This window comes from Trichosurus vulpecula, chromosome 5 (genome assembly GCF_011100635.1).
Source record: "Trichosurus vulpecula isolate mTriVul1 chromosome 5, mTriVul1.pri, whole genome shotgun sequence".
NCBI lineage: Eukaryota > Metazoa > Chordata > Mammalia > Diprotodontia > Phalangeridae > Trichosurus > Trichosurus vulpecula.
Genome location: NC_050577.1, coordinates 287,621,671 through 287,647,399, shown reverse-complemented (window position 1 = coordinate 287,647,399; position 25,729 = coordinate 287,621,671). Strand labels below are relative to the sequence as shown.

Here is a 25,729-nt window from a genome sequence, read left to right as displayed (position 1 = left end):
CCCAAAGGAAAATTTGGCCTAATTTATAAATCTGCCTGTATTGGCTTCAGGTAGGACCTCATACGCTTTTTTGACTGGGACCAGGATGAACAGGCTGTAATAAAATTAAGTCATCTGGAGAAATGACTTGGGATACTTTCCTTACCAAGGGGAAGGGTTTAATGTTACCACACAGCTAGAACTTATTGGGAAGGCTCCAAAGACAAAGAGAACCTCTCCAGAACAAAGGAAATGCATGAAAAAATCACACTTATTATATACCAAGTAGGGAAGGGAATAAGCATTTATTAAGTGCCAATACTACATGCCAGGTACTGAGCTAATTACTTTATTATCTCATTTGATCCTTTCAACAACACTGGTACGATTATTCCCATTTTATAGTTGAGGAAACTGAAGCTGAGAAAGGTCAGGTGACTTGTCCAGGGTCACACAGCTTATAAATGTCAGAGGCTGAATTTGAAGTCATGGTTTTCCTGCCTAGAGACCTGGTGGTCTATCTGCTGTGCCACTTAGCTGCCTCCCAACCCTGAGCCTTTACAAGGCCTGTGCTCCATTCCTGAATGCTTTTCCTCCTCATCTCTTCCTCTTGGAAGCTCTGGCCTTGTTCAAGAATGAACTCAAGTGCTGTCCCTTGCAAAAGACTCTCCCTTATCTCTCTAGTTTTTCCTTCTACTCCCCTTTCTAGAATATCAGCTCCTTGAGGTCAGGGATTGCTTTTCTTTTTTCTCTTTGTGTCCTTATCGCCAAACACAGTGCCTGGCACATAGTAGGTGCTTAAAAATGCTTCTTTAGTTGAATTGAATTCTGAGAATTACAGATGTGAGTCTTGAAGGCCAAAGGCAGGGTATTTGCTTCCTACATTTAGCTGGACCCTTCTTCAGGCCTTCACCACAGGCAGGAAAGGCACATAAGTATCTAACAATAGTTTATCCTCCATGGCTCAGCTGTGAAACCCCCATCCCTTTGCACCAGATGCATTTGATTTCCCCAAAACTGTGTATGTTATCCAATTACTCCAAAGTTCAAATAAATATACTTACATTTACCCATTGGTTAAATACGGTGGCTTCGGACAGAAGGGACAGTTCCTTATTCATGTGAATGTGAACAAAAGTAGAAGAGAATGAGAGAGAGGGAGAGGGAAAGAGGGAGGTAGGGAGGGAAGGAAGGAAGGAGAGAGAAAAAGAGAAAGGGGGAAAGGAGAAGATAGGATAGGAGACAGAGGGAGAGGGAAAGAGAGAGATGGAGAGAAGGAGAAGGGAAAGAGAGACAGAGGGAGCGAAGAGGGAGAGAGAGAAGGAGAGAAGGAAGAAGGGGAAGGGAAGCAGTCAAGGGCAATGAAGGGGGGAAGGGGAAAGAAAGGAAGGCCAAAAGGGTGGGGAAAAGAGAGATATGCCAGAAGAGGGGCAGGGAGAAAAAGAAAGAGAGAGAGAATACACAAGAGAAAGACCAATTAGAAGCATCATCACAGTATATTTCTAGCTTAGCACATTTTCAAATTTCCAGGCGCTGAGCTCATGCCTGCCAGTCTCTCTGATGGAGACATTAATGAGTTCATTAGCTATTAGACAATATGCACATTGCCAGAATGGCTCATTATCTTAAGCCTTGGCAGACTTTATTATTCCAAAGACTGGTGAAGAAATAATTCCATGAGCAAAGTCAGAGGGAATCACTGAAATAACTCCAACACCCAGCTCAGGTGCTACATCCTTTTCTGAGCCAGCCTCTTCTGACCCTCCCCCTCTCTTCTCATCCATCCCATCTTGCTCTTCCCAGCAACAAGCAAGATCTCCCCCCTCCTTGAATTTTGATAGCATTTTCATTGGGCTTTGCTCTTATATTTATCATGTCCTGATGTGCATTAAAGGCGTTTGTGAATTGCTTTGTCTTCTCCCTTAGAGTACAAGCTCCTTGAGGGTAAAAAGTAATAAAATAGAAAGAAATAAGATGTATTGTAAATATAAGTAATAAGATATAACAAATATAAATTTACCAATAATAATAAAATAGACATAACTTGATAAAAATATTACTCATATTGCATTAAATATATCAAATAGCTAAAATGGCAGGGGATAATGGAGAGAGAGCATGTTGTCAAGGGGATGTGAGAGGAGACTTTAGAAGCTGGTATCTATGGCAGCCCCAAAATTCTTTATGATGCATGAATATTCATCATGCACCCACTAGGGGAAGCTCACAGTTTGATGCACTTGAAAAGATGATAATAAAAGAATTTTGGAGCCTTCGTACCCCTTAGAGCTCATCTAGTCTAACCTTTGCCTCTTAGAAGCTGAGGCTTCCTTCAAGACTCAGCTCAAATGTCCTCTTCTGCAAGAGACCTTTTGGGCCCCCCCCTCCCCCAGCTGCTGGTAACTTCCTCTCTAATTCCAGCTTACAGTTGCTTGGCATGTATCTTGTATGTACTGATTTATGTACATGTCTCTCATTTGAACATAAGACCCTCAAAGAATTGGAAACAAAGTCCATAGATGGCCATCTTTTGGTAAATGGCTAAACAAATTGTGGTTGTGAGTATGACAGAATCTGTGTTGTAAAAAATGATCAATGTGATGAAAACAGAGAAGTATGAGAAAACTTATATGAACGGATGCATGGTGAAGGAAGCAGAGCCAGGAAAACAACAACAGGCATAATGACAACACTGTAAATGGAAAGAACTATCACCACAAAACAATCAAAAATGAATGGTGCAACATCAGAAAGAAGAAATTTGGCCCCAAAGAGGAGATACGAGAAACACTCCCCTCCCTAAACCTTACTGAATGTGGGGAGTTTATTGCATATAAATACCAAAACTTTTTTAATGTATTGATTAGTTTTGTTGAATTTGTTTTCTCTTCTTTTTCTTTCAAAATAAATCCTTTGTTAGTAGCTATGTTTCTTTAGGCAGGAACAGGGAAGAGATCCAGTGGGAAACCTGGACAATGGAAAGTTAGAAGATCTAAGTGAAGATCTCTTTTTAAAAAGGACATAAGCTACTTGAGGTGGGGGCTCTTTTTGCTTTTCCTTTGCATCCCCAAAGTGGACAAAGTGCCTGGCATACAGCAAGCACTTACTAAATGTTTGTGGATTGGTTGATCGATTTGGTAGATGAAGAAATTGAAGACCAGAGGAGTTAAGTGAATTGCCCTATGGCACACAGTAAGTTAGTGGCAGAGCCAATACCAGAACCCACATCCCGTGGCTCACAGGTTTTCTTTCTCACTGAATCCCAAGTTTCCTTCAAAATTTCAAAGCTCAGACATCTTCTATTAAAAAAACTCACCTTCTATATGCAAGTTCTCCTAACCCTCAATCTGTCGGTGCCTCTCCTGTCCTATCATCTTGTATTTTTTTAGGGGGGAAGGTATATGCTTAAATTTGTACACATGGTCTTCCTGACAGAGTGTAAGCTTCATGAGGACAGGAACTAGTCTTTGTATCCTCAGATCCTAGCACAGTGTCTGACACTTAGGATATGTTTGTTGATTGACCTTTGCTGTGCCAAGCTGGAGGGGCAGTTCAGTGTAGTGGAAGGAATAGTGGATTTGAAGTCAGAAGACCTGGGTTCAAATCCTAGCTCCATTACAAACTATCCTTAGGAGAAATCACTTTTCTAGGTCTCAGTTTACCCATCTGTGAAATAAGGAGGGTAGAATAGATGATCTATATGGTCCTTTCTAAAGCTAATCCAACGCGCTAATGCCTCATAGAAATTAAGCCCAAAGGGGGCAGCTAGGAGGTGCGGTTGATAGAGTACTGGTCCTGGAGTCAGGAGGACCTGAGTTCAAATCCAGATTCAGATACTTACTAGCTGTGTGATCCTGGGCAAGTCACTTAACCCCAATTGCCTCAAAAAAAGAAGTTAAGCCAAAAAAAGATGAGTTTTAGCCAGAGGTCATCCAATGCAGAAAGACAACACTGGCAAGGACCCAGAGAAAATAAAGAAGACTCAGCTACAGCATGTAAATAACCAACATAGCATTTTAGCCAAATACAGATGCCCGATCTGTTAACACATTTAAAAGACAAGAGTTGGGTGTTTTGGGGCATAATTAAATCTTAGGCTCATGGATTTAGAGCTAGATGAGACCTCAGAAGCCATAAAGCCCAACTCTTTCATTTTCCAGAAGAAGAAACTGAGACCCAGAGAGGGATCCTAGCTCTAACCTGCATATTTGTGGGTCAATTAGCAAACATTTAGGAAATTTCTGGCATGTGCCAGGTGCTATCCTAGGTACTAGATGGAGAAAATGGCACCCACCAAGAGGAAACAGCTCCCAGGTCTCGACTCCCAGGCCAGTGCACTTCCTTGGCCCCTCCTGAAAGAGTCCCCTCCTGGTGTGCCAAGAGGTTAGTGCTAGAATCTCTAGCACTGAGAAATGAATACCTTGTGGCTTAGGGAAGGACTTGCCATAATTACAGTTGTAATGCAAACAGTTTGACCTCTACATTAAGCAGATGGATTCTGGATCTCAACTACTTGGGAGTGGCCTCCAGCAATGCAAATCACAACCCCATCACACCCCAGCCCCCCATCCTATGCCCTGTTGGTCTGCTATTCCATGTGTTCTCTTCAGAGGGTCCATCCAATGTGAGGGAAGATTTCCTAGGTTTTTCCTGACCTCAAGAGGGCACCAGTGGAGTGCTTGGGGGCTGTCCATTTGTCTTTCTGCTTGACCAGCCCATCTTCTCTTCCTATCACACAATTAGTGGATGACATAATTTCCTCCTGTTCTCAACCACAGAGTGTATTTTTGTTAATTGTATTTTCTAGTACCCTCGAGCTCTCCATCTTTCCAACCTATCTTAAATAAGATGTTTTTATAAAGGAAGAGTTTGGACTCAGATAGAACATCTTCACCTTCATTCAAGGCAGACCTTGTTGGTTTCAGGACTGTCATGTTGGAAGTCTCAATGTCATTGCTACCATAGGACAAGGCACAATTGGCTTTGGTTCAGGACTCTTTGGGAAAGTTTATTATGAAAGATCTCAAAGCTTCTGTGAGGTTTCTTCACAAGATTTGACCTTATTTCTCTATTTTTTTTTTAAGAAGAGGGTTCATTCAGATGACTTACCACAGCTACATTTCCATAACACATCAGGCCATCTCCTTCATAACCATCCTGGCAAACACAGCTCCAGAGGCCGGAAGAAGTGGACTGGCATGTCGCCTGAGAAAAGGAAGGTGACAGGAGATGGTTTTCCTTCGCTGGCAGGGTCTATATCAGATATATCTAGTCAATGTTGGTTCATTGGTTAGAGGTGCCCAAACACTTACAAAGTGCCTGACACTAAACAATGCCTGCCCTCAAGGAACTTATATTTTAATGGAGAATAATGAAGTACATATAAGAAATACACAGAGAATACACACATGCGTAAGGAAAGAGCTGAAGGAGCTGTGATTTTGTTAACGTAGGGAACTCTCAGTATGGGAACTCTTTCCACCAATGCAGCTTGAAGCCAGTCAATATTTGAATACATAATTCTTTTTTTATTGTTATTTAGTCATTTTCAGTTATATCTGACTCTTTGTGTCCCCATTTGGGGTTTTCTTGGCAGAGATACTGGAGTGGTTTCCCATTTCCTTCTCCAGCTCATTTTATAGATGAGGAAACTGAGGCAAACGGGGTGAAGTGGCTTGCCCAGGGTCACACAGCTAGTAAGTATCTGAGGTGGGGTTTAAACTCAGGAAGATGATGAGTCTTCTTGACTTGGCCTAGCACTCTATGCACTATGGTGCCACCTAGCTGCAGATAAGTCCTAGGAAGTTGCATAAGGCACATCACAGGGTGACACAGATATTAAGACCCAGAGGGAAGGATCTGATCATAGGATTTCGAGTTGGAAGGCATCTCATTCCTCCTTCCTCCCTCTCTCACAAGAAGCCTCCAGTCATTCCCTCTTCCCTCTGTGATCAAACATAAATCCTTCTGTCTGAATTTTAAAGCTCTTACAACTTGGTTCCAATCTACCTCAGTTTCTTTAGCTGTAAAATGAGCGGGGTAGATCCTCCTACCTCCAAATCTATGTTTCTACCTTTCCAAACTTATTACACATTACTCTTCTCCTGGCTTTGGACAATCCAGCCAAACAGACCTTCTATCTGTTTCTCACAGGGAAGAGTCCATTTCTAACCTCCATCTATGCCACATTCCTGGAATGCCTTACCCCTCTTTATCGCCACCTCAGAAAATTCCTGTTTTTTTCACAATTCAGTTCAAGTAACTCTTCGTATATGAGATATTTCCTGATTCCCTTCAAACAGCTAGCGTACTCCCTCCCTAACGACCTTTACTTTGCTATGTTATATTTCGTGTGTATTTATTTGGTATATTCTTATATATGTTCCTGTTGTCAGCTCCTTGAGAGGAGGGGCTATTTTATTTTTGGTATTCGTGCCCCCAAAGCCTGGCACTTACTGGGTGTTTCATCGATGCTTGTTGATTGCTTTATTGAGTCCAGCAGAACGTAGTAAGAAACTGCTGTTATTATTTATCTTTGTGTTCCCAGGATCCCACCCATAACAGGTGCCAATAAATGTTTGCTGAATCACTTAAAGCCCTTCACTTCTATTGACTCATTTGATCCTTGCAGCAATTCTGTGAATCAGGTATATTACAGGCATCATTAGCCTCATCTTACTTATGGGGAAATTGAGGCTCAAACGACTAAGGTTCAAAGACTTGGGGGGCAGAAGGACTTGCCAGGGTCACCCAGCTGGTAAATGGCAGAGCCAAGATTGGAGTCCGAGTCCTGCGTTCTCTGCCTCGAGGCTCCTCCCCAGGAAAAGCTACTCACCAGGGGATGACATTTCCTTGTTTGTTCCAAGCACGACGTTACAGGTTCACAGTCCATCCCGTTGCCTCGGAATCCCTTCTTACACTCACAGGTATGCTGCAATTCCAGAATGAGGCACGAGAGCAGTTATTTAAACAGTTCATTTCTTCTGATTTTTAAAAAAGCAAAATCAAAATGTCACAATCTCATGGGCACCAATGGATGTTGTGACCTTTAGCAATATATAGAATAATACTTGACAATCACACGGTGCTTGTGGCTTTCCAAAGCCTCTTACCTGCCGTATCTCATGTGGACCTTGCAACAAGCCTGTGGGGTTGATACTGAAGGTTTTATTATCCCTATTTTTAAAATTTAATTTTAGTTTTCAGCATTCCCTTTTATAAGATTTTGAGTTCCAAATTTTTTCTCCCTCTCTTCCCACATTAAGATGACATGCAGTCTAATATAGGTTATACTCGTACAATCTATTATCCCCATTTTGCAGATGGTGAATCCGAGGCTCAGAGAAGTTCAATGACTTTTCCAGGGTCACACAGCTAACAAGTGTCTGAATCGGGATTCCACCACAGGTCTTCCTTCCTCCCAGTCCAGTACTTTATCAATCAATCAACAAGAATCTGTCAAACTCTTACTATGTGACAGGCATTGGGCTAAGGTCTGGGGATACAAAGAGAGGTAAAAACAAAAAAAAACCCAATATATGGTTCCTCCTTTCATGGAGCTCACATTCTAATGGACTGACAACTTGCAAATTGATATGTACATATAAGATATGTGGTATATTCAGTGTAATGGAAGGTAACCTCAGAGGGACTGGGGGAGGTGTTGGGGAAGGGGCTCCTACAGGAGGTAGGATCTCGGCTGAGTCTTAAAGGAAGTTGGGGGGCCAAGAGGCGGAGATGAGGAGGGAGAGAATTCCAGGCAGAGGGGATGGCCAATACAAAGACAAGGAGTCGGGAGATAGAGTATTATCTACCATCCCATACTTATCTCGAAAAGGTATTTCAAGGTTAAATGAGATAGTGTATTTAAAGTTCTTTGCAAAACCCTAAAAGTCCTATAGAAATGTCAGCTACAATAATTAGTAGATGAAGACCCTGAGGCAGAGCCTCATTAAGTGACTTACCCAAAGTCACACAGCTACTAATAATCAGAGGCAGAATTTGAATCCAGTTCTTCTAGACGCCAAGGCCAGTGCTCTTTTATTATGTCTCATTGGTACTAGGGGATTGGGAAGCATTATAGATTTCAGAAATATTGCCAGGTGCTCTTTCTAACGACCTTTGTTTCCTGGCTATTTGTTGTTGGCAGTGAATGCCCATTTCCTTTTCCCGAAACATCATGGAATTCTGTGGCACAAGAGAGAACACCTTGCCCTTAAGGTCATCTACTTGGGCCTCCATGGTTTAAAGATGGAAAAAAAAAATGAAACAACCCAAGGTTCAGAGTAATTAAGTGACCTTCTCATTCTTGCATAAACGGCAGTTAGGGCTTTGATTCCCATCTTTTGACTCCAAGTCCAAACGCTGCTCTTCTACCCAGAGCCATCGGGAGAGATTTTTCTGTTCTTGGGGCAAATGGTCCAGTGGTTGGCATTGTGCTCTCAGCTGGTGGGGGAGAGGACACCCCCCCCCCTGCTTATGGGGAGATGGCATCCCCAAGGATCCTTGTACAAGGTTATCGGGGAAGCTCATGTCTGCTCACCATCTGGTAACTTCCTATTTTAACTCATTATTCATGCTAAATAGATGCTAAATTACACTGTTTCTGTCATGCTGAAGTACTTCTGAGTTCTGTCCATGCCCTGGGGCAAGGCTCCTATTACCCTGCCCTGTTAATAATAAGGATAACAGCAGCTAGTACTTATGTAGCACTTAAAGATTTACAAAGCATTTTACATATTAACTCAGATCATCTTAACAATCCTGTGAGGTAGGGGCTATTGTGACCCCCATTCCACCAATAAGGGAACTGAAGTCAAGAGGGGCTGAAGTGACTGGCCAGGGCCACATAGCTAATATTATTTGATCATTACAACAACCCTGTCAGGTAGCTGCTTGCTATCATTATCCTCATTTTACAGTTAAGGAAATAGAGGCAGGCAGGAGTAAAGTACTTGACTTGCTTGGGGTTGCACAGATAGTAAGTATCTGAGTTACGGTTGAGTCTTTTCAGTCACATCTGGCTCTTGGTCAGCCCATTTTGGGGTTTCTTTCACCAGATAATTTTACAGATGAGGAAACTGAGGCAAACAGGGTTAAGTGATTTGCCCAAGGTCATACAGCTAGTAAGTGTCTGAGGCTGGATTTGAACTCAGGAAAGTGAGTCTTTCTTACTCCAGACCTGGCATTTGATGCACCATGGCGCCACCTAGCAGCTTATAACTAAAGCACGTTCAATCCCATTTTAGAAAATGGTACCATGGCTAAGCCTGCTTCTTGTTTGGCACCTGTCACTCACCTGGCCAGGACCTACATACAAGCAGCTTGCATTATCGTGACAACCTCCAAAGCTGGGGAGCAAGCAGTTGTTAATTGCTGTGCAGTCTCTTCCATCCCCAGTCCATCCAGGTTGGCAGACACACATGTGGGTTCCTGTGCCAGTTTTAACACATTCTGCCTATGGATTTGAACAAGACAAAACAAAACCCACTAGAAGCTTTGGCATGGTCATAGGGATAGGGACGGAACCCCATGATTTCACTGGTATAGGGTATTCCAGGTAAGCAAATTCTTTCTACCAACATAGGTTGGCAACTTAGAGCCATAGAAAGTTGCCCAGGATGACAAGCGGTTAAGTGACTCTCCAGGGTCATGCAGACAGTAAATGTCACGGGAAGGACTTAAATCAAGTGTTCCTGGCTCTAAGGTTGGGCTATATACACTATGCAATATTCCCCCTCTAATGTCATGCTCACATGGCTCAAAAACAAACAAAAAACAAATCCAAGACTGGGAAATTCAACCTTGCTCTCATCTCTGTTCCATCCCTCACAACTTCCAACCCACAGGTGAGATAAAGCCAAATTCTCACATTGCTGCTGCAGCCTCCTGGGATGATTCCTGCACAAGGGTCTACTTCTGTGCAAATGGTCCCATCGCCCTCATATCCTTGTTTGCAGACACAGCTGAAAAACAGGATCGTGCTCAGATATGGAATCAGAGAAGAGTCCTTGGCAGTCTTATGACCCAACCTCCCAGCCTTCCCAGGAAATCCCTGCCATAACATGGGTTATCTAGGCTTGACCACCTCTAATTGTGAATTGCCTTCTTTGGAAGCATCTTGTAGCATTTGGGGGTATTTCTACCAGTGATCAATATCTACTCCCATTCTGATATGTTAGCTCTTGAAATATACAAATAGACAATTATCATATTTCCCCTAAGTCATCTCTTTAAAAAACTCAAACACTCCCAGTTCTAATTTTCACACAACATGGTTCCTAGCCCCTTTTCTATTCTGTTAATCTTCCTCAAAACATAATTCAGTCTTCAGATATCCCCCTTAAAACGTGATAGCCAGAATGGAACAAAAGATTCCAGGGACAGTCTGATCAAGGCAGAGCATAATGGGACAACTACCTTCCTTGAATTGTATACTCATTGAAAGAGGAATTCTCTCCAGGAATCATTTCTAATATATTTCATAGTAAAAAGGAGGGATATGGTGACCCATTCAACCCTGCTCTAATTTGCTTAATAAGGCTTTAATGGCTACAGAAGGCGAAAGAGTTTCTGAAGAGGCTGGAAATTTGGAGAGGCAGTGAGAGAACCTTCATTTCTGTTCTCTAAGAGACTGTGTCAATGGCAATGCTAGTTAAGAATACACTCATTTGCAAAATCTCACAAAAGAGGAATTATGAGCCACAAAATAGGGAGGAAAAAAAGTTTAAAGATATTTTGGCCAAAGATCCAACTAAGCAAAATCATTCTGAGGATGTTTAATGATGAAAACATAAAGAGGCTAGCAAACACAAAAAAGAAAAAGATTTGTTAAAAAAAATAAAATAAAATGCAGCAAGCTCTTTACATTATTAAGGACAATGAATCCATCCCATTTAGACTGTGGTATCATAGGATGAAATTTGCTACATGAAAAGTGGATAGGGGAGAAAGGAGAAGAAAGTATGGGAAGAGCAGCTGGATTGGGCCAAGTAGAGAGAAGGATGGTGTTGGAGGTGATGCAGTTCCGAGGGCACTGAGCAGTGATTCTTAATATAGCTGAAGGAAAGGAGGATGCCAAGGACTTGAAACGAGTTTAAGTCATGATTACCTCCCTCCCTGATCCTCAGCAAAAAGGATGATCAAGAAAATATTGTTTTGTTCTTTGTTCTTGAAGAGGATCACGACATAAGGAAGATGATGCCATGATTTGTAAGTGAATTCGATTTAAGTGAGAGAGGGCTGTGCAAGGTCACCAGGTCTCCTCTAGAGCCATCTGGGTCCAGTGGCCAGATATAGATCAGGATGACTGGAGATGGCCCCCTCCCTGACATGTACATTCTTGTTGAAGTGATGACAATGGCCTCCTCAGTGGTGGTCCAGAGACAAAATTGCTCCACTAAAGGAAGGGCAGCAAGAGAAGGCATTTCAATCAACGTCTTTGACAAAGATCCACAAGCTCTCATTTTTTTCTGGAAGAAATTTGTGGATTAAGGAGGGCATTGCTCTCACATTCTATTGTTTCTATCTGACTCCAGAGCAAAGTCCAAGGCTTGGTTCTCTAGTGAGCAGTCATATACAGGGAGTCACCAAAGTCCTGTCAGTCTTAAGATACACTAAGACTTTTGAGGCATCCTGTATATTAACCTGATGATGATAGGATCAGGGCCATTGATGAGACACCAATACGGGCATGTAAACAATCTCTCCTGTGGGCTGTCCTTAAGAGAAAGCTAAAACCCCTGACTGAGGCAAACCAATTTAAAAGGAAGAGAAGCATTGGACGCAAATTTAAAATGGGTATCTTTGGGCCTGGGGAAAATCAAGGAGGGAATCCTTTCCTTTCTGTCCTAGAAAACACATTAAGAGAGCTAGAGTGAGGATAATGTTACTATCAAGGCAGATGGCTATCCCTCTCCAATAGGGTGACAAGTCTTTCCTAATTTAGCCAGGCTGGTTGTCAAATGACAGACAGGCAATCCATCAACAGAGGAACCTTTTTCAGCCTGCCAGAGCTTGTATTCTCTTTTCAAAGCCTTCAAGGATCCAAAAGACCAAAGTAAACAATAATATATTTCCTTCTCTTTGATGGGTGGGGTAGAAAAGAGGTTTTATAATTCTAAGCAGAAAGAAGATGGGGGTCTTCTTAACAAAAAGGCTGATCAAGAAAATACAAACAACTACCAATCTATCTACATGCCTACTTTCTCGTCTCAATAAAATCTTTAGGAGAAGGATATATATGCCTTGAAGACATTCTTGATAAAGGGAGGTTTTAAGGTGGGGAAAAGATAGACTCGGAAGTAAAGTTCTATAATCAATCAATTAAAAGGTAGAAATTAAATTTAAATTATAAATTGAATAAATTAAGAGGTATTAATTAATTAAAAGGTATAAAGCAGTCAGAATCCCATCCCATTTGTGCTTGTTGGTGGTTAATTAAAAAAAAATTGTTTTGTTATAGTAAAATACTCTCTTAAAGATTTTCCTCCAGTTGGGAGTCTCCTGTGTCTGTGTTAGAATCATGCAAGATTTCTTTTTTTAAAATTAAAAAAAGATTTTTTTGCAAGATTCCTTTTGACATGTAACAGCTGAGATGGTTTTGTTTGATGGTGATTGTGAGGCACAAAATGGGAAAATGCTCTTTAGGGTTTGTTAGCAGTAGTGTGCTGACAAATGTTTAACAACCGACTTTCTGAAAAAAAAAAACGGTAGGCAGGGCACACTTTTAAGTTTAATCCACATTGTTAACATTTTTTTCCATGGATTTCTTGAGTTTACATAATCAACAAAACAATAACTCATGCTCTGACTTGTAGCATTTGCTGATTACTTAGGTGTAACTGTTCACACTGAAAATTTAACAATTGGCTATCTAAAGCAAGTTCAGGCTGGCTGTTGCAGCCCCTGTTGTTGAAGTTATCCAGCACAGAGTCCAAATGGAAGAGGGATCTGCTATAGGAGGCAGGAGCCCCTAAAGGCTCCTACTTGTTCATGACATTATGTTGAGTGCATCATGCCCTGGAATATTGCAAAGCCTCCTAAATGAGATCCATGAATATTTAAAAGAGTTTGACTTAACTATCCACATGGGACAAACCAAGTGGATGAAGGATGCATATTGTCCAGGCCATGGTCTATAGTTGGATTGACAACATGTAGAGCTGGCAAGTTAGTACAGAAATATTGGACAGACGCTGAAAATATATTATGACCCTGGCCCAGAACAAGGCAGAAGAGAGCAGGATGGATTGTTTTAAGGAAAGTACACAATGTTTTTAATGACTCCCAGCTTCTCCACGAAACAAAGGGACTCTTGCTTTAATTTAATTATTTTTAAAATATAGGACGCTTCGCAAATTTGTGTGTCATACTTGTGCAGGGGGCTATGCTAATCTTCTCCGTATCATTCCAATTTTAGTATATGTGCTGCTGGAATGAGCATACAAAGAGACTTTTAAAAAAAAATCATCATTTTCCTAAAGATTTCATGTAGCTGGGAGTCATGGAATACCATAGTTTTTGAAGGGTTAAAATTGGAGTTCCTCCAAGGGGCAAGGAAGAGGCACATAGTGGGCATTAGGAGGCTCTGCCATATTACTAATGAAGAGCTATGCAGAAGTATAAAAGATATTATCAGGGAAAGGTATGGATGGGACCTTTCTGGGTGATGTCTTGACTTGCACATGTATTTGATTTAAGTGAGGCAGAGCTGAACAAAGTCGTCGGCCTCACTCTCTCTTCCACAGTCATCAAAGTCCAGTGGCAAAACAAAAGTCAGGACTACTGGCCATGGCTCAGTGTGCAGTGGACGACCTTGGTGGCCAAGCTCTAAGCGCTTCACAGCTCCTGCTTCAGCTGCCTTCGTGGTCATTGGAACAAATTGTTCTCCTTTGCCTATTCCACCAAGGGAAGTTTTCTCATGCTTGGGGCAGACACCTCTCAACTCACCAACAGCTTTGAGGCCTGTTGGTTACCCTCAACCTGGGTTAGTCCATCTGCCAAGACAGTTTTACCAGGGTATGGTCCCTGAGCATGATACAGGTTCTTGGGGCCACAGGTGAGAGTATGTCATATAGTATATTACACCAATGTATAAGAGTACGGATCAATGAACAAAATGGCAGTATATTCACTTTTATTAATAATAGATACTACCTAGTGTTTATGTGGCTTTTTAAGGTTTACGGACAGTTTTCACTACATTATCTTATTTGATGCTCACAATCATCTTGTGAAGTAGGTAATAATAATATTTCCATTTTATCGATGAGGAAACTGAACCTGGACGAAGCTGCTTAGAGTCGCACACCTAGGAAGTATCTGAGGTAGGATTCGAACTTAGTTTGTCCCAATGCCAAGTTCAGCACACTATTTACCTCGGTGTATCAGGTATTAAAACCTTTGCGATGATGGAAACACCTCTCCTTTCTAGGCCTCATTTTACTAATTTTTTGAGGACAAATCATCTTTCTTCACCAAGTCTCAGGTTACTCACCTGTAAAATGAGAACCCTGGCCTAGATGACTTCCAATGTCCCATCTAGTTCTGACCTCTATGAGAAGTTCTTTAGGTGATAGGTCCACCCTTGATTGTTAAAAGATAGCTGTCTTACCTGGCAACTCTGGTGCTGTATTCACAGTTTGCGTGGATATGACAGAATTGGACATAGGGGCCACATGCTGTGGTCTGCTTATCACAGAACTTTCCAGCTGATCCATCCTTACAGGTTCCAGGAAGGCAGGCCCCATCACTGTCTATTCGATTATCACACTTCCCATGAACACACAAACATTCTAGAAGATAAAGAAATTGGGGCTCGATTTTGGGGGTACATTCTTAAACTCTGGGTCTGGTGATATAGAACTCTGATAGACAACTACTCTGTTTTTTGTACGACCTACCCACTGGGCTGAGTGAGCTATGAGGATGACCCAGGGTGAGTCTTTTCATCAATAGACATAGTACAGGTTTATTCAAAAGTAAGTAAAGAACAGAGAAGAGATTGGTATCTCACCCTAGTTATGTAGGGAATACTTATATCCTACCTTCTTTTTCTTTCCTCCTTCCTCTTATAAAATCAGTTGCTCTAAAGAAACTTACAACATCAATAGGTTAAGTCCCAGAAATGAATGGAATTGAGGATCTTATTTTGGAGCCATGCCAGGTTTATCTGATGCTCTTTTATGTTTTAAAATGTTGATTTCCGATGATACTTCTTTTTCCCTTCTCTATCCCCCCATACCTGATTGAGGTTTTCCTTGAAATAAATAACTTAATGAAGATCGCAGATAACTTAATCTGTCCATAGTCAAAGCAAAGCAGATCTATATATTGGCCATGTCTGAAAACATATGCCTACTTTGGTACCATCACATTGTTTACCTGTTGCCAGTAGAGAGGAGGCATGCATCACCAGCAATTCCCAGGGCAGTTTTCTATGTTTTACTCATTACTTAGTACATGGCATATTTCCTGCCATACATGGGAAAAAGTTGGATGTATGGGCAATGGGGGTGAATGGGTGGGTAGTAGACATCTGATCCCATGAAAGATGTCCAGAAAGATGAGAAGCAGTATGGTATATATAATGGAAACAGATTTGGATCTGGAAACCAGAGGACAGGAGTTTGAATCTCAGCTCTGACCCTAGATGGGTAACTTTGGCCAGGTATCTGTGCCTCAGTTTCCTCTTCTACAAGATGAGAGATTCAGACTACATCCTGGAATTTCTAAGTTTAAGGACCTCAGTGGTTATTTAGTCTAATTTGAATCTCAAAAAGAGTCTACAGCAGACTCTAGGAATGCTCATCCAACTTTCAGGTGACCTCAGGTGAAAAGGGACCCATCTCCTTCCCTAGCAGCCCATCCCACTTTGAGACAACTCTCATTGTTTTAGGAATTTCTTTCCTAACAGGAAGCCTAAATTTATCTATTTGCAACTTTCACTTTTTCCCCCTTTTGTTTTGCCCTCTGGGGTCAAGCTGAATAAATGAATCTCTTTGTACCTGGGTAGGTGCTGGGGATGCAAAGACTGGAAAACAAACAAACAAATAAACAAACAAACAATCCTTGCCCTCCAGGAGCTGGGGGCACACAACACATAAACACAAACACAAATATAACTTAAGGGAAACCTATACAAAGCAAATTTTGGGTGGGAGGGAACTAATGCCTGGAGGAACTAAGAAAGTCTTTTTGTAGGAGATGGCTCCTAAGCTAATTCTTGAACGGAGGCAGGGGTTCCAAGTGGTGGAGATGAGGAGGGACAGCATTCTAGGTCTTGAGACCACTGTCAGGGGAAAGAGAAGAGGGCACCCAATGGAAAGAACCAAATCCCATGACTAGATTTTAAAAAAGGGGCTTACAAATCTTTGAAAAAGCAAAAACACATTGGAAAGGATGAAGATTCAAATATGGACATGAGCCCAATATGTATATGTATAAATTTATACATATACATTATATTTGTCATTCAGTCATTTCAGTGACGTCTGACTCTTTGTGAACACATTTGGAGTTTTGTTGGCAAAGATACTGGTTCCAGTCCTGGCTGTGGTTAAGTGACTTTCCTAAGGTCACAGAGCTAGTAACTATTTGAGGTAGGACTCAGAACTTAAGTCTGCCCAACACCGCATGGCTCCTAGCTAAAGGCACATTAACAAGGATTTTTGGACAATGGTGAGCTAACATTCCACCCAAACATCATTGTCTTCATAAACAATATGGTATTGAGTCTTGTAAAGGTAAGGAAGTGATCCCTAAGCTAAAGGATGACTTACTTTTTTCACACTGGGGTCCATATTTCCCAGAATCAGAGCAGAATTGACAGTGAGAGCCTTGGAATCCATCATCACAAATGCAAGTTCCATTACCACTGAGCCCATCAGCACACTGCAACAAGAACAGGCTTTTTGGATAAGTCTATGTGACCCAGGGAAATACTCCCTGAGTGGCTTGACTTCTTGACTTAGCTTTGCCTATCTAGACTCTGTTTCACTTGGTCAGACCATGGGGTGCCAGCCATTTCTAGAACTTTTTGGCTTCTCTGCTTACATTTCTTTCCCCTTCCCACTTAAAATCTGCCTGGATAGCAAGAGAGAAGTTGGAACTGCAGCTCCCTCCTTGTCTTTTTAGTGGAAGAGCTATGTTGATTGGTTGGTTGTTGTACTTAGTCCAAAATGACATCATTATGTTGAGGTCAAGGTACAGTGTGTCTGATTGTGGCTGATGAGACCAATATGAGCTTGGAAGGCTCTAGCACAGATTGGGCACAAATAGTCCACATAAACATTTGGAGTGGAGAGGTTTCTAAATTGGCTCACCTCATGTAGAAGAGGTACATATGTACAATACAAACCACAGACCTATTTCCTTTTCCCATTGCTCCCCTCCCCCTTCCCCCTTCCTTTTCTTTCCCTCCCTTCCAATCTCTTTCCACCCCGTGTCACCTGTCCATTTCCAGAGCACGGATTGGAAAATCCTCCTGGACACTGGTTACAGTCTGGACCGTAGAAGCCTTTGCAACACTTGGGTATCTGAGAAACACAATTTTGTTTTCATTTTTTAGTCTATAATGAAAAATTCAGCTCTTCATTTGCTTGTTCAAAGATGTGATAAGTCAATTATTATAAATGTTGAGATCCCCTCATTAAATATGTTCTTTCCTTCAGAGAGGACCAAGAGCTTTCCCAGGGTTTAGTGATGCCACTCCTCTTTGGCAAGTAAGGAGGGTGAGGCAAGGAGAGGAAAGTGACATTTGGATGAAAGAAACTTGGGGTCTGGCCAAGTTGCTGGAACAAAGCTATCGGCCCCCCGATGTCTTACCTTTACGGTGGAGTTACAGTATCTGGCACAGCCCTTGCTAGGAAATTTCTCACTCCCTATCTTGCGATCATAAACACAGTTGGATGTAAATAGGCTCTGGAAGGAAACCAAGGAGAGAGAAAGCATGATCACACTAAAATATGAAGGTAATTCAAAGAAAATCTACCAACATTATTTGGGTTGTTAGGTGATAATCAAGTTGATGAGCCTTTATTAAGCACACGCTATGGTGTTTGCATACCGTGTCTCAATATATTGGAAAGGGATCTCCAAATCGATTAGCCTAGCTATGCCATTTGGGGGGATACATGGAGGTGGAGTCTTCTCCAAGCAAAGCCAACATGTGGCCAACCAGGATTCCAGAGGACTGCTAATGGAGGGTGTTACCCACCTCCTGACGCACAATGTAAAACACGACCATTGGGCAAATTTGTTTTACTCGACTTTGCTTTTTGTTACAAGGATTTTATTTTTTCTTTTTTTAAGTGGAAGGGTAAAAGTGGGAGGGAGAGGAAATAAATGCACATTAATTGAAAAAAATTAACTGAATCCTCTCCATCAAATACCCCTGAATTTATACAGCAGATATTTACAAGAAGGCTAGAAGGCCATTCTTTGCTTAACAATCACAATCTTCTTTTTAGCAATTCTTTCTCTGCCTTTCTTCTTCTCTCTTTCTTTCTCTCGTTAGTATCTAACCTCATGCAGGAATCGCCAGATGGAGAAGCAGCCTTAAGGTCAGAAAGACCTTAAGTTCAAATCCTAACTCTGACACACACAGCTGTGGGACTCTAGAAAGGTTATTTAACCTCTCTGTGCCCTGGGCACTCTAGAAGCTGGAGAGCAACACCAAAAAATCCTTATTCTTATCTGTCATGAAAGGAGATGGAAATCTGGCCCCGTGGCCACCATCGCCTTCCTGCGTGAGAAGCGTTCATAGGCTATGTAACTCCTGCTGCAGCAAATTTCACACTCTCTTCTCTGGTCAGAAAACAAAATAGGTCACAGGGACTTCCAGAACGATGTATGGGGGAAAGTACCCTGTCAGATGACTGGGTTCAAACACTGAGTCTATGACTTACTATACTGCCGATGTGATCTGGGGAAGGCCACATCACCACCTCCTCAGTCTCTTTAGCTGTAAAATGAAGGCTCTGGACTTGTGAGCCTCTGGGGTCCTTTCCAGCTTTAAATCTGTGATCTATGACATTTTGTCCAATTTTTTTTTCTTTTAGAATAGACCTGTGATTTCAGTTTCTTTATCTGTAAAATGGGGCTAATAAAAGCACCTACATCCCAGCATTGTTGCCAGGATAAACTGAATTAATTTTTGGAAAGCGTTCTGCAAAACTTAAGGTATTCTGCAAATGCACTTGTTATTACGATTATTTCTATGGTCGTTCCCACTATCAATACAGATCAGTATATACTCTGCAACTTATAGGGCAATGGGCTGGGGCACTAAGAGGTCAAGTGACTTGTCCAGGGTCACCTGGCCAGAGGCAGAATTTGAACTCAGGTTTTCCTAATTCTAAGACTTACCCTGTAATCCCTATACCATGCTGTTTTCAAATTTTAAAATAAGAAAACAAAATATGATAAGAGCTAGCCTTATAACATTCCAGTTAGAATAGGTAACTATTTTAAATGAAAACAAACAGAAAGACAGCATGAGGAGTTGTGAAAACCTATCTATGTTTCCAGGCTTTATTTGTAATCTCATGGAACATTCCCACTCACCAAGGGTTCCGAGCTGGCAGGACAGACACTCCAGTACACCATGCCACAGCTCACACATGTGCCCTGGAATGAGCACAAGGAAGACTCAGGCTGGGCTGACATGAAGAAGGAAAAGGCCAACTACAGGCTGGGAAGGAGGGAGCCCATGGCAAAGGGAACCTTTAGTTCCTTCACTCCCACTCTCTCTAGTAGAATCTCAGAGGTAGGAGGGACCTTCTCAGCCTCTGAGCAAGAGTCCATGACACACCAAACCCAACCAATGTGCCACCCAGCTTTTATTGAAAGACCTCGGAGGATGGTGAACTCATTACCTCTCAAGGCAGTCGATTCCCCTTTGGGACAGCTCTGATTGTGGAATTTTTTCCTGTTTGTCTCTTTGCAAACTTCCCGTCACTGCCCTGAGCTCTACCCTCTGGGTGACAAACAGGAAATCTAATCCCTCCTCCATTTCAAATACTCGAAGACAGCTATCATGTGTCCCTTAACTCTTCTCTTCTCCAGGCTTAATAAACATCCTCAATTCTTAGGATCCAAGATTTAAAGGTGACATTAGAGGCCATCTAGTCCAACCCTTCTGTTTTTCATATGAAGAAGTTGAGGCCCAGAGAGATAATAGAATTAGGGATCCAGAGCTGAAAGGGAGCTCAGAGGCCATCTGATCTAACTTTCTCACTTTACAGATGAGGAAACTAAGGCCCAGAGATGTGACAAGTGCCTTGTACAAGGTTACAGGTATTAAGTGACCCTGGAAAAATTTCAACCCAAGTTCTCTGGCTCCAAAGCCAATATTCTCTCTTCTGGGTTATTCTCCTCCATGATGATTTCAAACTCTGTTCACCACCTTGGTTGCTTTCATCCAGACACCATTCAGCTTATTAATATCTTTTCTAAAATAAAGCTTTTAGAATGTAACACAATAATCCAGATGTGTCATTAAAAAAAGAGACAAATTGTTCCCAGTCTTCCGCCAGTCCTGGGCATGTTTCCCAGCCCCTTCTCTCTGTACATTTTCCAGAAAATATTGAAACTTTTGAAAGACTCATTAAAATCCTTCTAAATCAGCTACAACAAATGACGGTTATTCTTAGTAGAAGAGGAGATTCATAAGCTCATAGATCCTATTAAGAGAATAAACCTCTGCTGGAAGGAAACAGAGATCTATCTAGAGTTCAACTGCCTTAGTGAGAAACCCAATCCCAGAGAGGTCAATAATTGGCCCAAGGTCACCCAGTCATATCTTTGACTCCAAATGCAATCATGCTTCCACTGTACCACACCAACAACTCTTTGGACTATTCCTCCATTTTTGGATTTTCAACCCTGTTGGCAGCACATGGTAGCTGTGGTAGGACAGAGTTCAAATGATCTGCACAAGGCCACTCAGACAGTGAGCATCAGCTTTAGCATTTGAACTCATTGGGATGGTATTCTAGAGCTGGAAAGGATATCCAAGGCCAAGAAAAGGTAAAATGGCTTGTTAACATCATATGAGTGTGAAGGAGAAAAAATAGTGAGCATTTGAACTCGGGTCCTCTGATGGTCAGTCTAGGATGCTTCCCAATGGACCGCGGTCCTGGCCTCTGATTTCAACTTTAATACTCCATCTCTCCAGGGCTCCTGGCTTTCTGATGTGTAACTTCTTTCTACTATAGCTTAAGTCCATAACCTGTATCCATAACCCAGCCCCCTCCTACCTTTCCAGGTCTCTTACATCTTACTCCCTGACACATACTCTTCCATCCAGGGACACTGGCCTTTGGGCTGTTCCACCAACAAGACCCTCCATCTCTCAGTTCTGAGTGTTCTCTCTGGCTGTCTCCAGTGCCTGGAATGCTCTTCTTCCTCCCCTAGACTCCCAGGCCTCCTTTAAATCCCACCTATTACATGAAGCCTTCCCCACTCCCTCTTCATTCCCATGCCTTCCTCTGTTAATTACTTCCTATTTATCCTGTGTGTGTGTGTGTAGCTTGCTTTGAGTTTATATATATAATTGTTTGAATTTTATCTCCCCTAATAGATTATAAGCTCCCTGAGGGCAAGGCCTATCTTTTGCCTCTTTTTGTATCCCCAGGGCTTAGTGCAGTGCCTGATGCATAGTAGGTGCTTAATGAATGTTTTTTTGACTGATACAGGTCCTCAGATGCACCTCTGTGAGCTGTGTGACTCTGGGCAAGTCACTTCACCTCTGTCTGCCTTAGTTTCCTTATTTGTAAAGTAGGGATAATAATAGCACTTCTATCCCAGGGTTATTGTGAGGATAAAATGAGATGTGTAAAAGAACTTTGCAAACCTTAAAACATTATATAAATGTTACTATTATTATTATTATAAACAGTGGTGATGGTGGTGGAGGTAGTAGCAGTAGTAGTAATAGTAGTACTGCCACCGCTACTACTACCACCACCACCGCCGCTGCCATCCTCTGGATAGAATCCTATTCCTCCACCTGAGGCCAATGACTACTTTCAACCACCCCTCTTCCCCATCCCCTTATAATCTACTTAATACATTTTTTCCCATCTCCTTTTGAGCATTATTTTCTCCCAATTAATGAATATCCATTTCCTGACTTTTCCATTAAAAAGAAGCTTTCCTCTGGCTCCATCCCAGTCCTACCCAGATGGCTCATCCAGCTGCTCCTCCCGCTGTATTGACCAGGAAGGGAAGTAATTTGGAAAGGGGAGAGAGGCAGATATTGGGCTGGGGGGAATCGTCTTTGCATCCTTCCCATGATTCCAGGCCAGCTGAGCTTCCTCCCATGACCTTCTTCTTGGCTATAACTTATGACCATTCTAGGGAGGAATGTGGCTCTGGGCAGGGATGTTCTTTCTCTGAGAAAGATACTGAATGCCAGCAGGGTGAGAATTCTGGTGTCAGAGAATTTTTTTAATAGAGGAGATGCTTTGTGTTGCTTGGCTGAACATGTCAGGAGACCTTGGCCATCTCCATGCATTAGGAGGCCTGGTTTTTCCATAGGTAGCACTAAGCTAATTCTCTCAGTGGCACAGACAACCCCCTGGGAAGTAAGTGCTTAATGACAATGGATGTCGTTGGTTTAACAGGTCATTTGGAAGATAGATTCAACTTCTCCTGCTTGGCCCTAGAGGACAGAACAAATGGCAATGGATAGATGTACAGAGGCAGATTTTGGCTTCATTTGAAGGAAAACTTCCCGCCAATGAGATCTATTCCAAAGTGGAAAGGACTGTCTCTGTAGGTAATGAGTCACCTCCCAGGGTTCAAATCTCACTTATGACACTATCTGTGTGACCTTAGGCAAGTCACATACCTATCCTTCCTGGGCCTCAGTTTTCTTATCTGTAAAATGAAAAGGCTGGACTAGATGGTCCCCTTCTTTAAATCTATGATCCTTTAGGTACCATTTCAAAGAATCATAAATTCTTATGGTTGGAAAGAGACTCAAAGGTCATCTAGGTTACATTCCTGTGCAATTCAGGAATCCTCTCTCTCTCTCTTTATATATTTATATATATCCTCTTTCTATATATATCCTCTCTCTCTCTCTCTCTCTCTCTCTCTCTCTCTCTCTCTCTCTCTCTCTCTAGAATAAACCTCCTCCTCTTTCCCTCTAGAGCTTGAAGTGAGCTCAGATGTAATTTAGACCAATGCCTTTATTTTTACAGACAAGGAAACTGAGGCCAAGAGTGGATGTGACGACTTTCAAAGGATCATAGATTTAGAGCTAGAAGTTACCTGAGAAGGCATCTAATTCAACTTATTATTATTATTTTAGTGGATGAAGATACTGAAGCCCATAGAAGGAAAATGGCCTTTTCCAAGGTCACCTAGATGCTCTGTTAGGAGACTTGGGCCATCTCTATGCATTTAAAGACCCAGTTTTCCATAGACATCACTAAGCTGATTCTCCTGGTGGCATTGCCAACCCATAGGGAAGTAAGCACTCAGTGACAATTCCATCTGTAAAAAGAGGGGGTTGTATTAGATACAAAATGGCGGTTGGGTTGGCTGAACTTCATGGGAGCTATTATGAGACCAGAAGTAACTATTCAGAATTTTATTGTGAGAGCCCACGAGGTACCAGCTGGAGAGCACTCAAGAGAAGGCATGGCACTGATGCAAAATATTATTACTTCAATAAATTTGGGCTTGAGGTATCCATGGGAACCTGAAAAGCATCCATATGGCAGTGGGGAACTTTTAAAACATTTTGGTTTCAACAGGAGGTGTCTAAAGGTTACCATGGAAACCAGAGTAGATCCCAAGCAGGTTCATAATCTCAGAAAACAGCAGTATTTGGCATTTCAAAAACACTGAAAACGTAGTTAATTGGTTACCTGACACATTTCCTGTAAGGCAGCAGTTTTATTCCCACTTTACAGAGGATAAAACCAAGGGACACTAAGACTATAAATTACAGAGCAGGTGTGGATCTGCACTGGTGGAGGGAGTTTCCTTACTGGGAGTTTCTGACACCAATAAAATCAAAAGTCTGTGGAGTATATATTCGTATCTGTACTTGTCACCCCACTGAGAATGTAAGCTCTTTGGGATCAAGGATTGCCCCATTCTTTGGATTTTTATCCCTACCACTTAGCACAGTGCCTGGCACTTCACACAGGTGCTTAAAAATACTTGTTGATTGACTTCTCTCCTCTGTTCTAGTATTTTGCAATTTTCCCCTGCCTCCTGAGTAGCACTGGTTGGTCTTTGGTACACAGTGAATAAGATGAAGGGTAAGGCTTCTGAGGTCCTTGTTTAGTCCTGCTTAGCATGGCTGGGAGAGAGGTTTTCAGGAAGATCTGGGTTTGGATGCCCCCTCAGATGCTGGTTCTTTTACCCTGGAAAGTCACTTAGCCTCTCTGAGACTCAGTTTCCTTGCCTGTAAAATGAAGGGGTGGAACTCAATGGCCTCTAAGGTGCCCTTCTAACTCTGAACCTATGATATCTTGAGCTTATTGAGATGTTTGCATCCTGTTGTCTGTCTCCAAATTGAAAAGAGAATCACCACTCTTGTATTTTGTTAGTCTCTAACTAACCTCAGACACTTTTAAGCTATGCAGCCCTGGGCAAGGTATTGAATTTCTCTATCGATGCAAAATCTAAGATCCTATGAACCTTACCAGCTTCATGTCCCTCTGTGTCTCATCACACCGATGGGGAAGAATGGGGACAATGGAGGGAGGGATGAGAACTCCGGTGAGGGTATAGATTCGGCCATTTTTGGCAGCCACTTCCACTTCTTCCATGGCCACGTCATTGGCCAGGATTTGTCCCTGCAAAAGAAAGAAAATCAGAGCCTCATCAGTATTCCTTGGCAACCAAAGATCTTCCTGAGCTATTTTGTATCATGGACCTACAATTCTTGGCATTGTTCCTATGAAAGAGAGTCCCCAAAAGAAAGGCCGGTCACAGTCAGGAAGCATATGATAAGAATACATTAACATTTTTTAATGGGATTTCAGTCATGTAGAGAGTTCCTAGTGAGAAAAACATAGTGCCTACCATAATTTTTCTTTCTCTCTTTTCTCTCTCTTCTGCCTTCCCTTTTTCCTCGTCATCCATTTACCCATTCATCTTCCAATTTATCCATCTATTCATCCACCCATTCAGCTATCCCATCCATCCATCTTACATCTATCAATATAGATAAAACCTCCTGCTCTATAATTTGCAGTATTAGAGAGCAGTTTACAGAACTGGAGTCAAACTCACATATAAATGGGGGCCATCAAACCATATGTAAACATCTCTGCTAGCCGTATATTGGCCTACAAAATCCCATATCAATATTATCTATATTTTATTATATTTTTATTTGTCAAATGTCTCCCAGTTCCATTTTAATCTGGTTTGGGCTCTACTTGGGAGTATTATGGCCACATATGGTATGTCCCACATATTTGACACATCTGGCCCAGAGCACTGATAAACTAAGGGACTTGTCCAGGATCACCTAGCCAGTCTACGTCTTAACATGTGGCATTTCCTTCCCCTTCTGATGATCCTAGATTCAAAACAATGGAATCTCAATTTGGGAGGGAGAGGGGAGACCAAGAAGGGCCCCCTGTAGAAAGTAGCATTTGAGTTCAACTTTGAAGGAAGTCAGGTAAGCTAAGAGGTGAAGGTGAGTGGGAGAACATCCTAAGCATGAGGGATAGTCAACGCAAGGGCTCAAAAACAAGAGAGAGAGCACCATATGTAA

General features: G+C 42.0%; 1 protein-coding gene and 1 non-coding gene across 4 annotated transcripts in view; both read right to left on the bottom strand.

The window, feature by feature from the left end:
- The window catches only part of STAB2 (stabilin 2), a 171,397-nt gene that overhangs the window by 102,774 nt on the left and 42,894 nt on the right, over window positions 1–25,729 (bottom strand). For 2 of the 3 annotated variants that reach the window (XM_036760302.1, XM_036760304.1), the window contains 11 exons: window positions 24,648–24,800; window positions 19,546–19,608; window positions 17,806–17,901; window positions 17,430–17,516; window positions 16,761–16,872; window positions 14,594–14,774; window positions 9,851–9,944; window positions 9,278–9,436; window positions 6,815–6,910; window positions 5,089–5,184; window positions 1,044–1,091 (listed from right to left, as the gene is read on the bottom strand). In XM_036760302.1, the coding sequence (XP_036616197.1) occupies window positions 1,044–1,091; window positions 5,089–5,184; window positions 6,815–6,910; window positions 9,278–9,436; window positions 9,851–9,944; window positions 14,594–14,774; window positions 16,761–16,872; window positions 17,430–17,516; window positions 17,806–17,901; window positions 19,546–19,608; window positions 24,648–24,800 (1,185 nt within the window). The remainder of the gene's footprint in view (window positions 1–1,043; window positions 1,092–5,088; window positions 5,185–6,814; window positions 6,911–9,277; window positions 9,437–9,850; window positions 9,945–14,593; window positions 14,775–16,760; window positions 16,873–17,429; window positions 17,517–17,805; window positions 17,902–19,545; window positions 19,609–24,647; window positions 24,801–25,729) is intronic. The other variant, XM_036760303.1, reaches the window with a different exon arrangement.
- On the bottom strand, window positions 13,316–13,423 carry LOC118852529. The gene has a single exon (XR_005010601.1). It is a non-coding gene; the product is annotated as a U6 spliceosomal RNA (small nuclear RNA).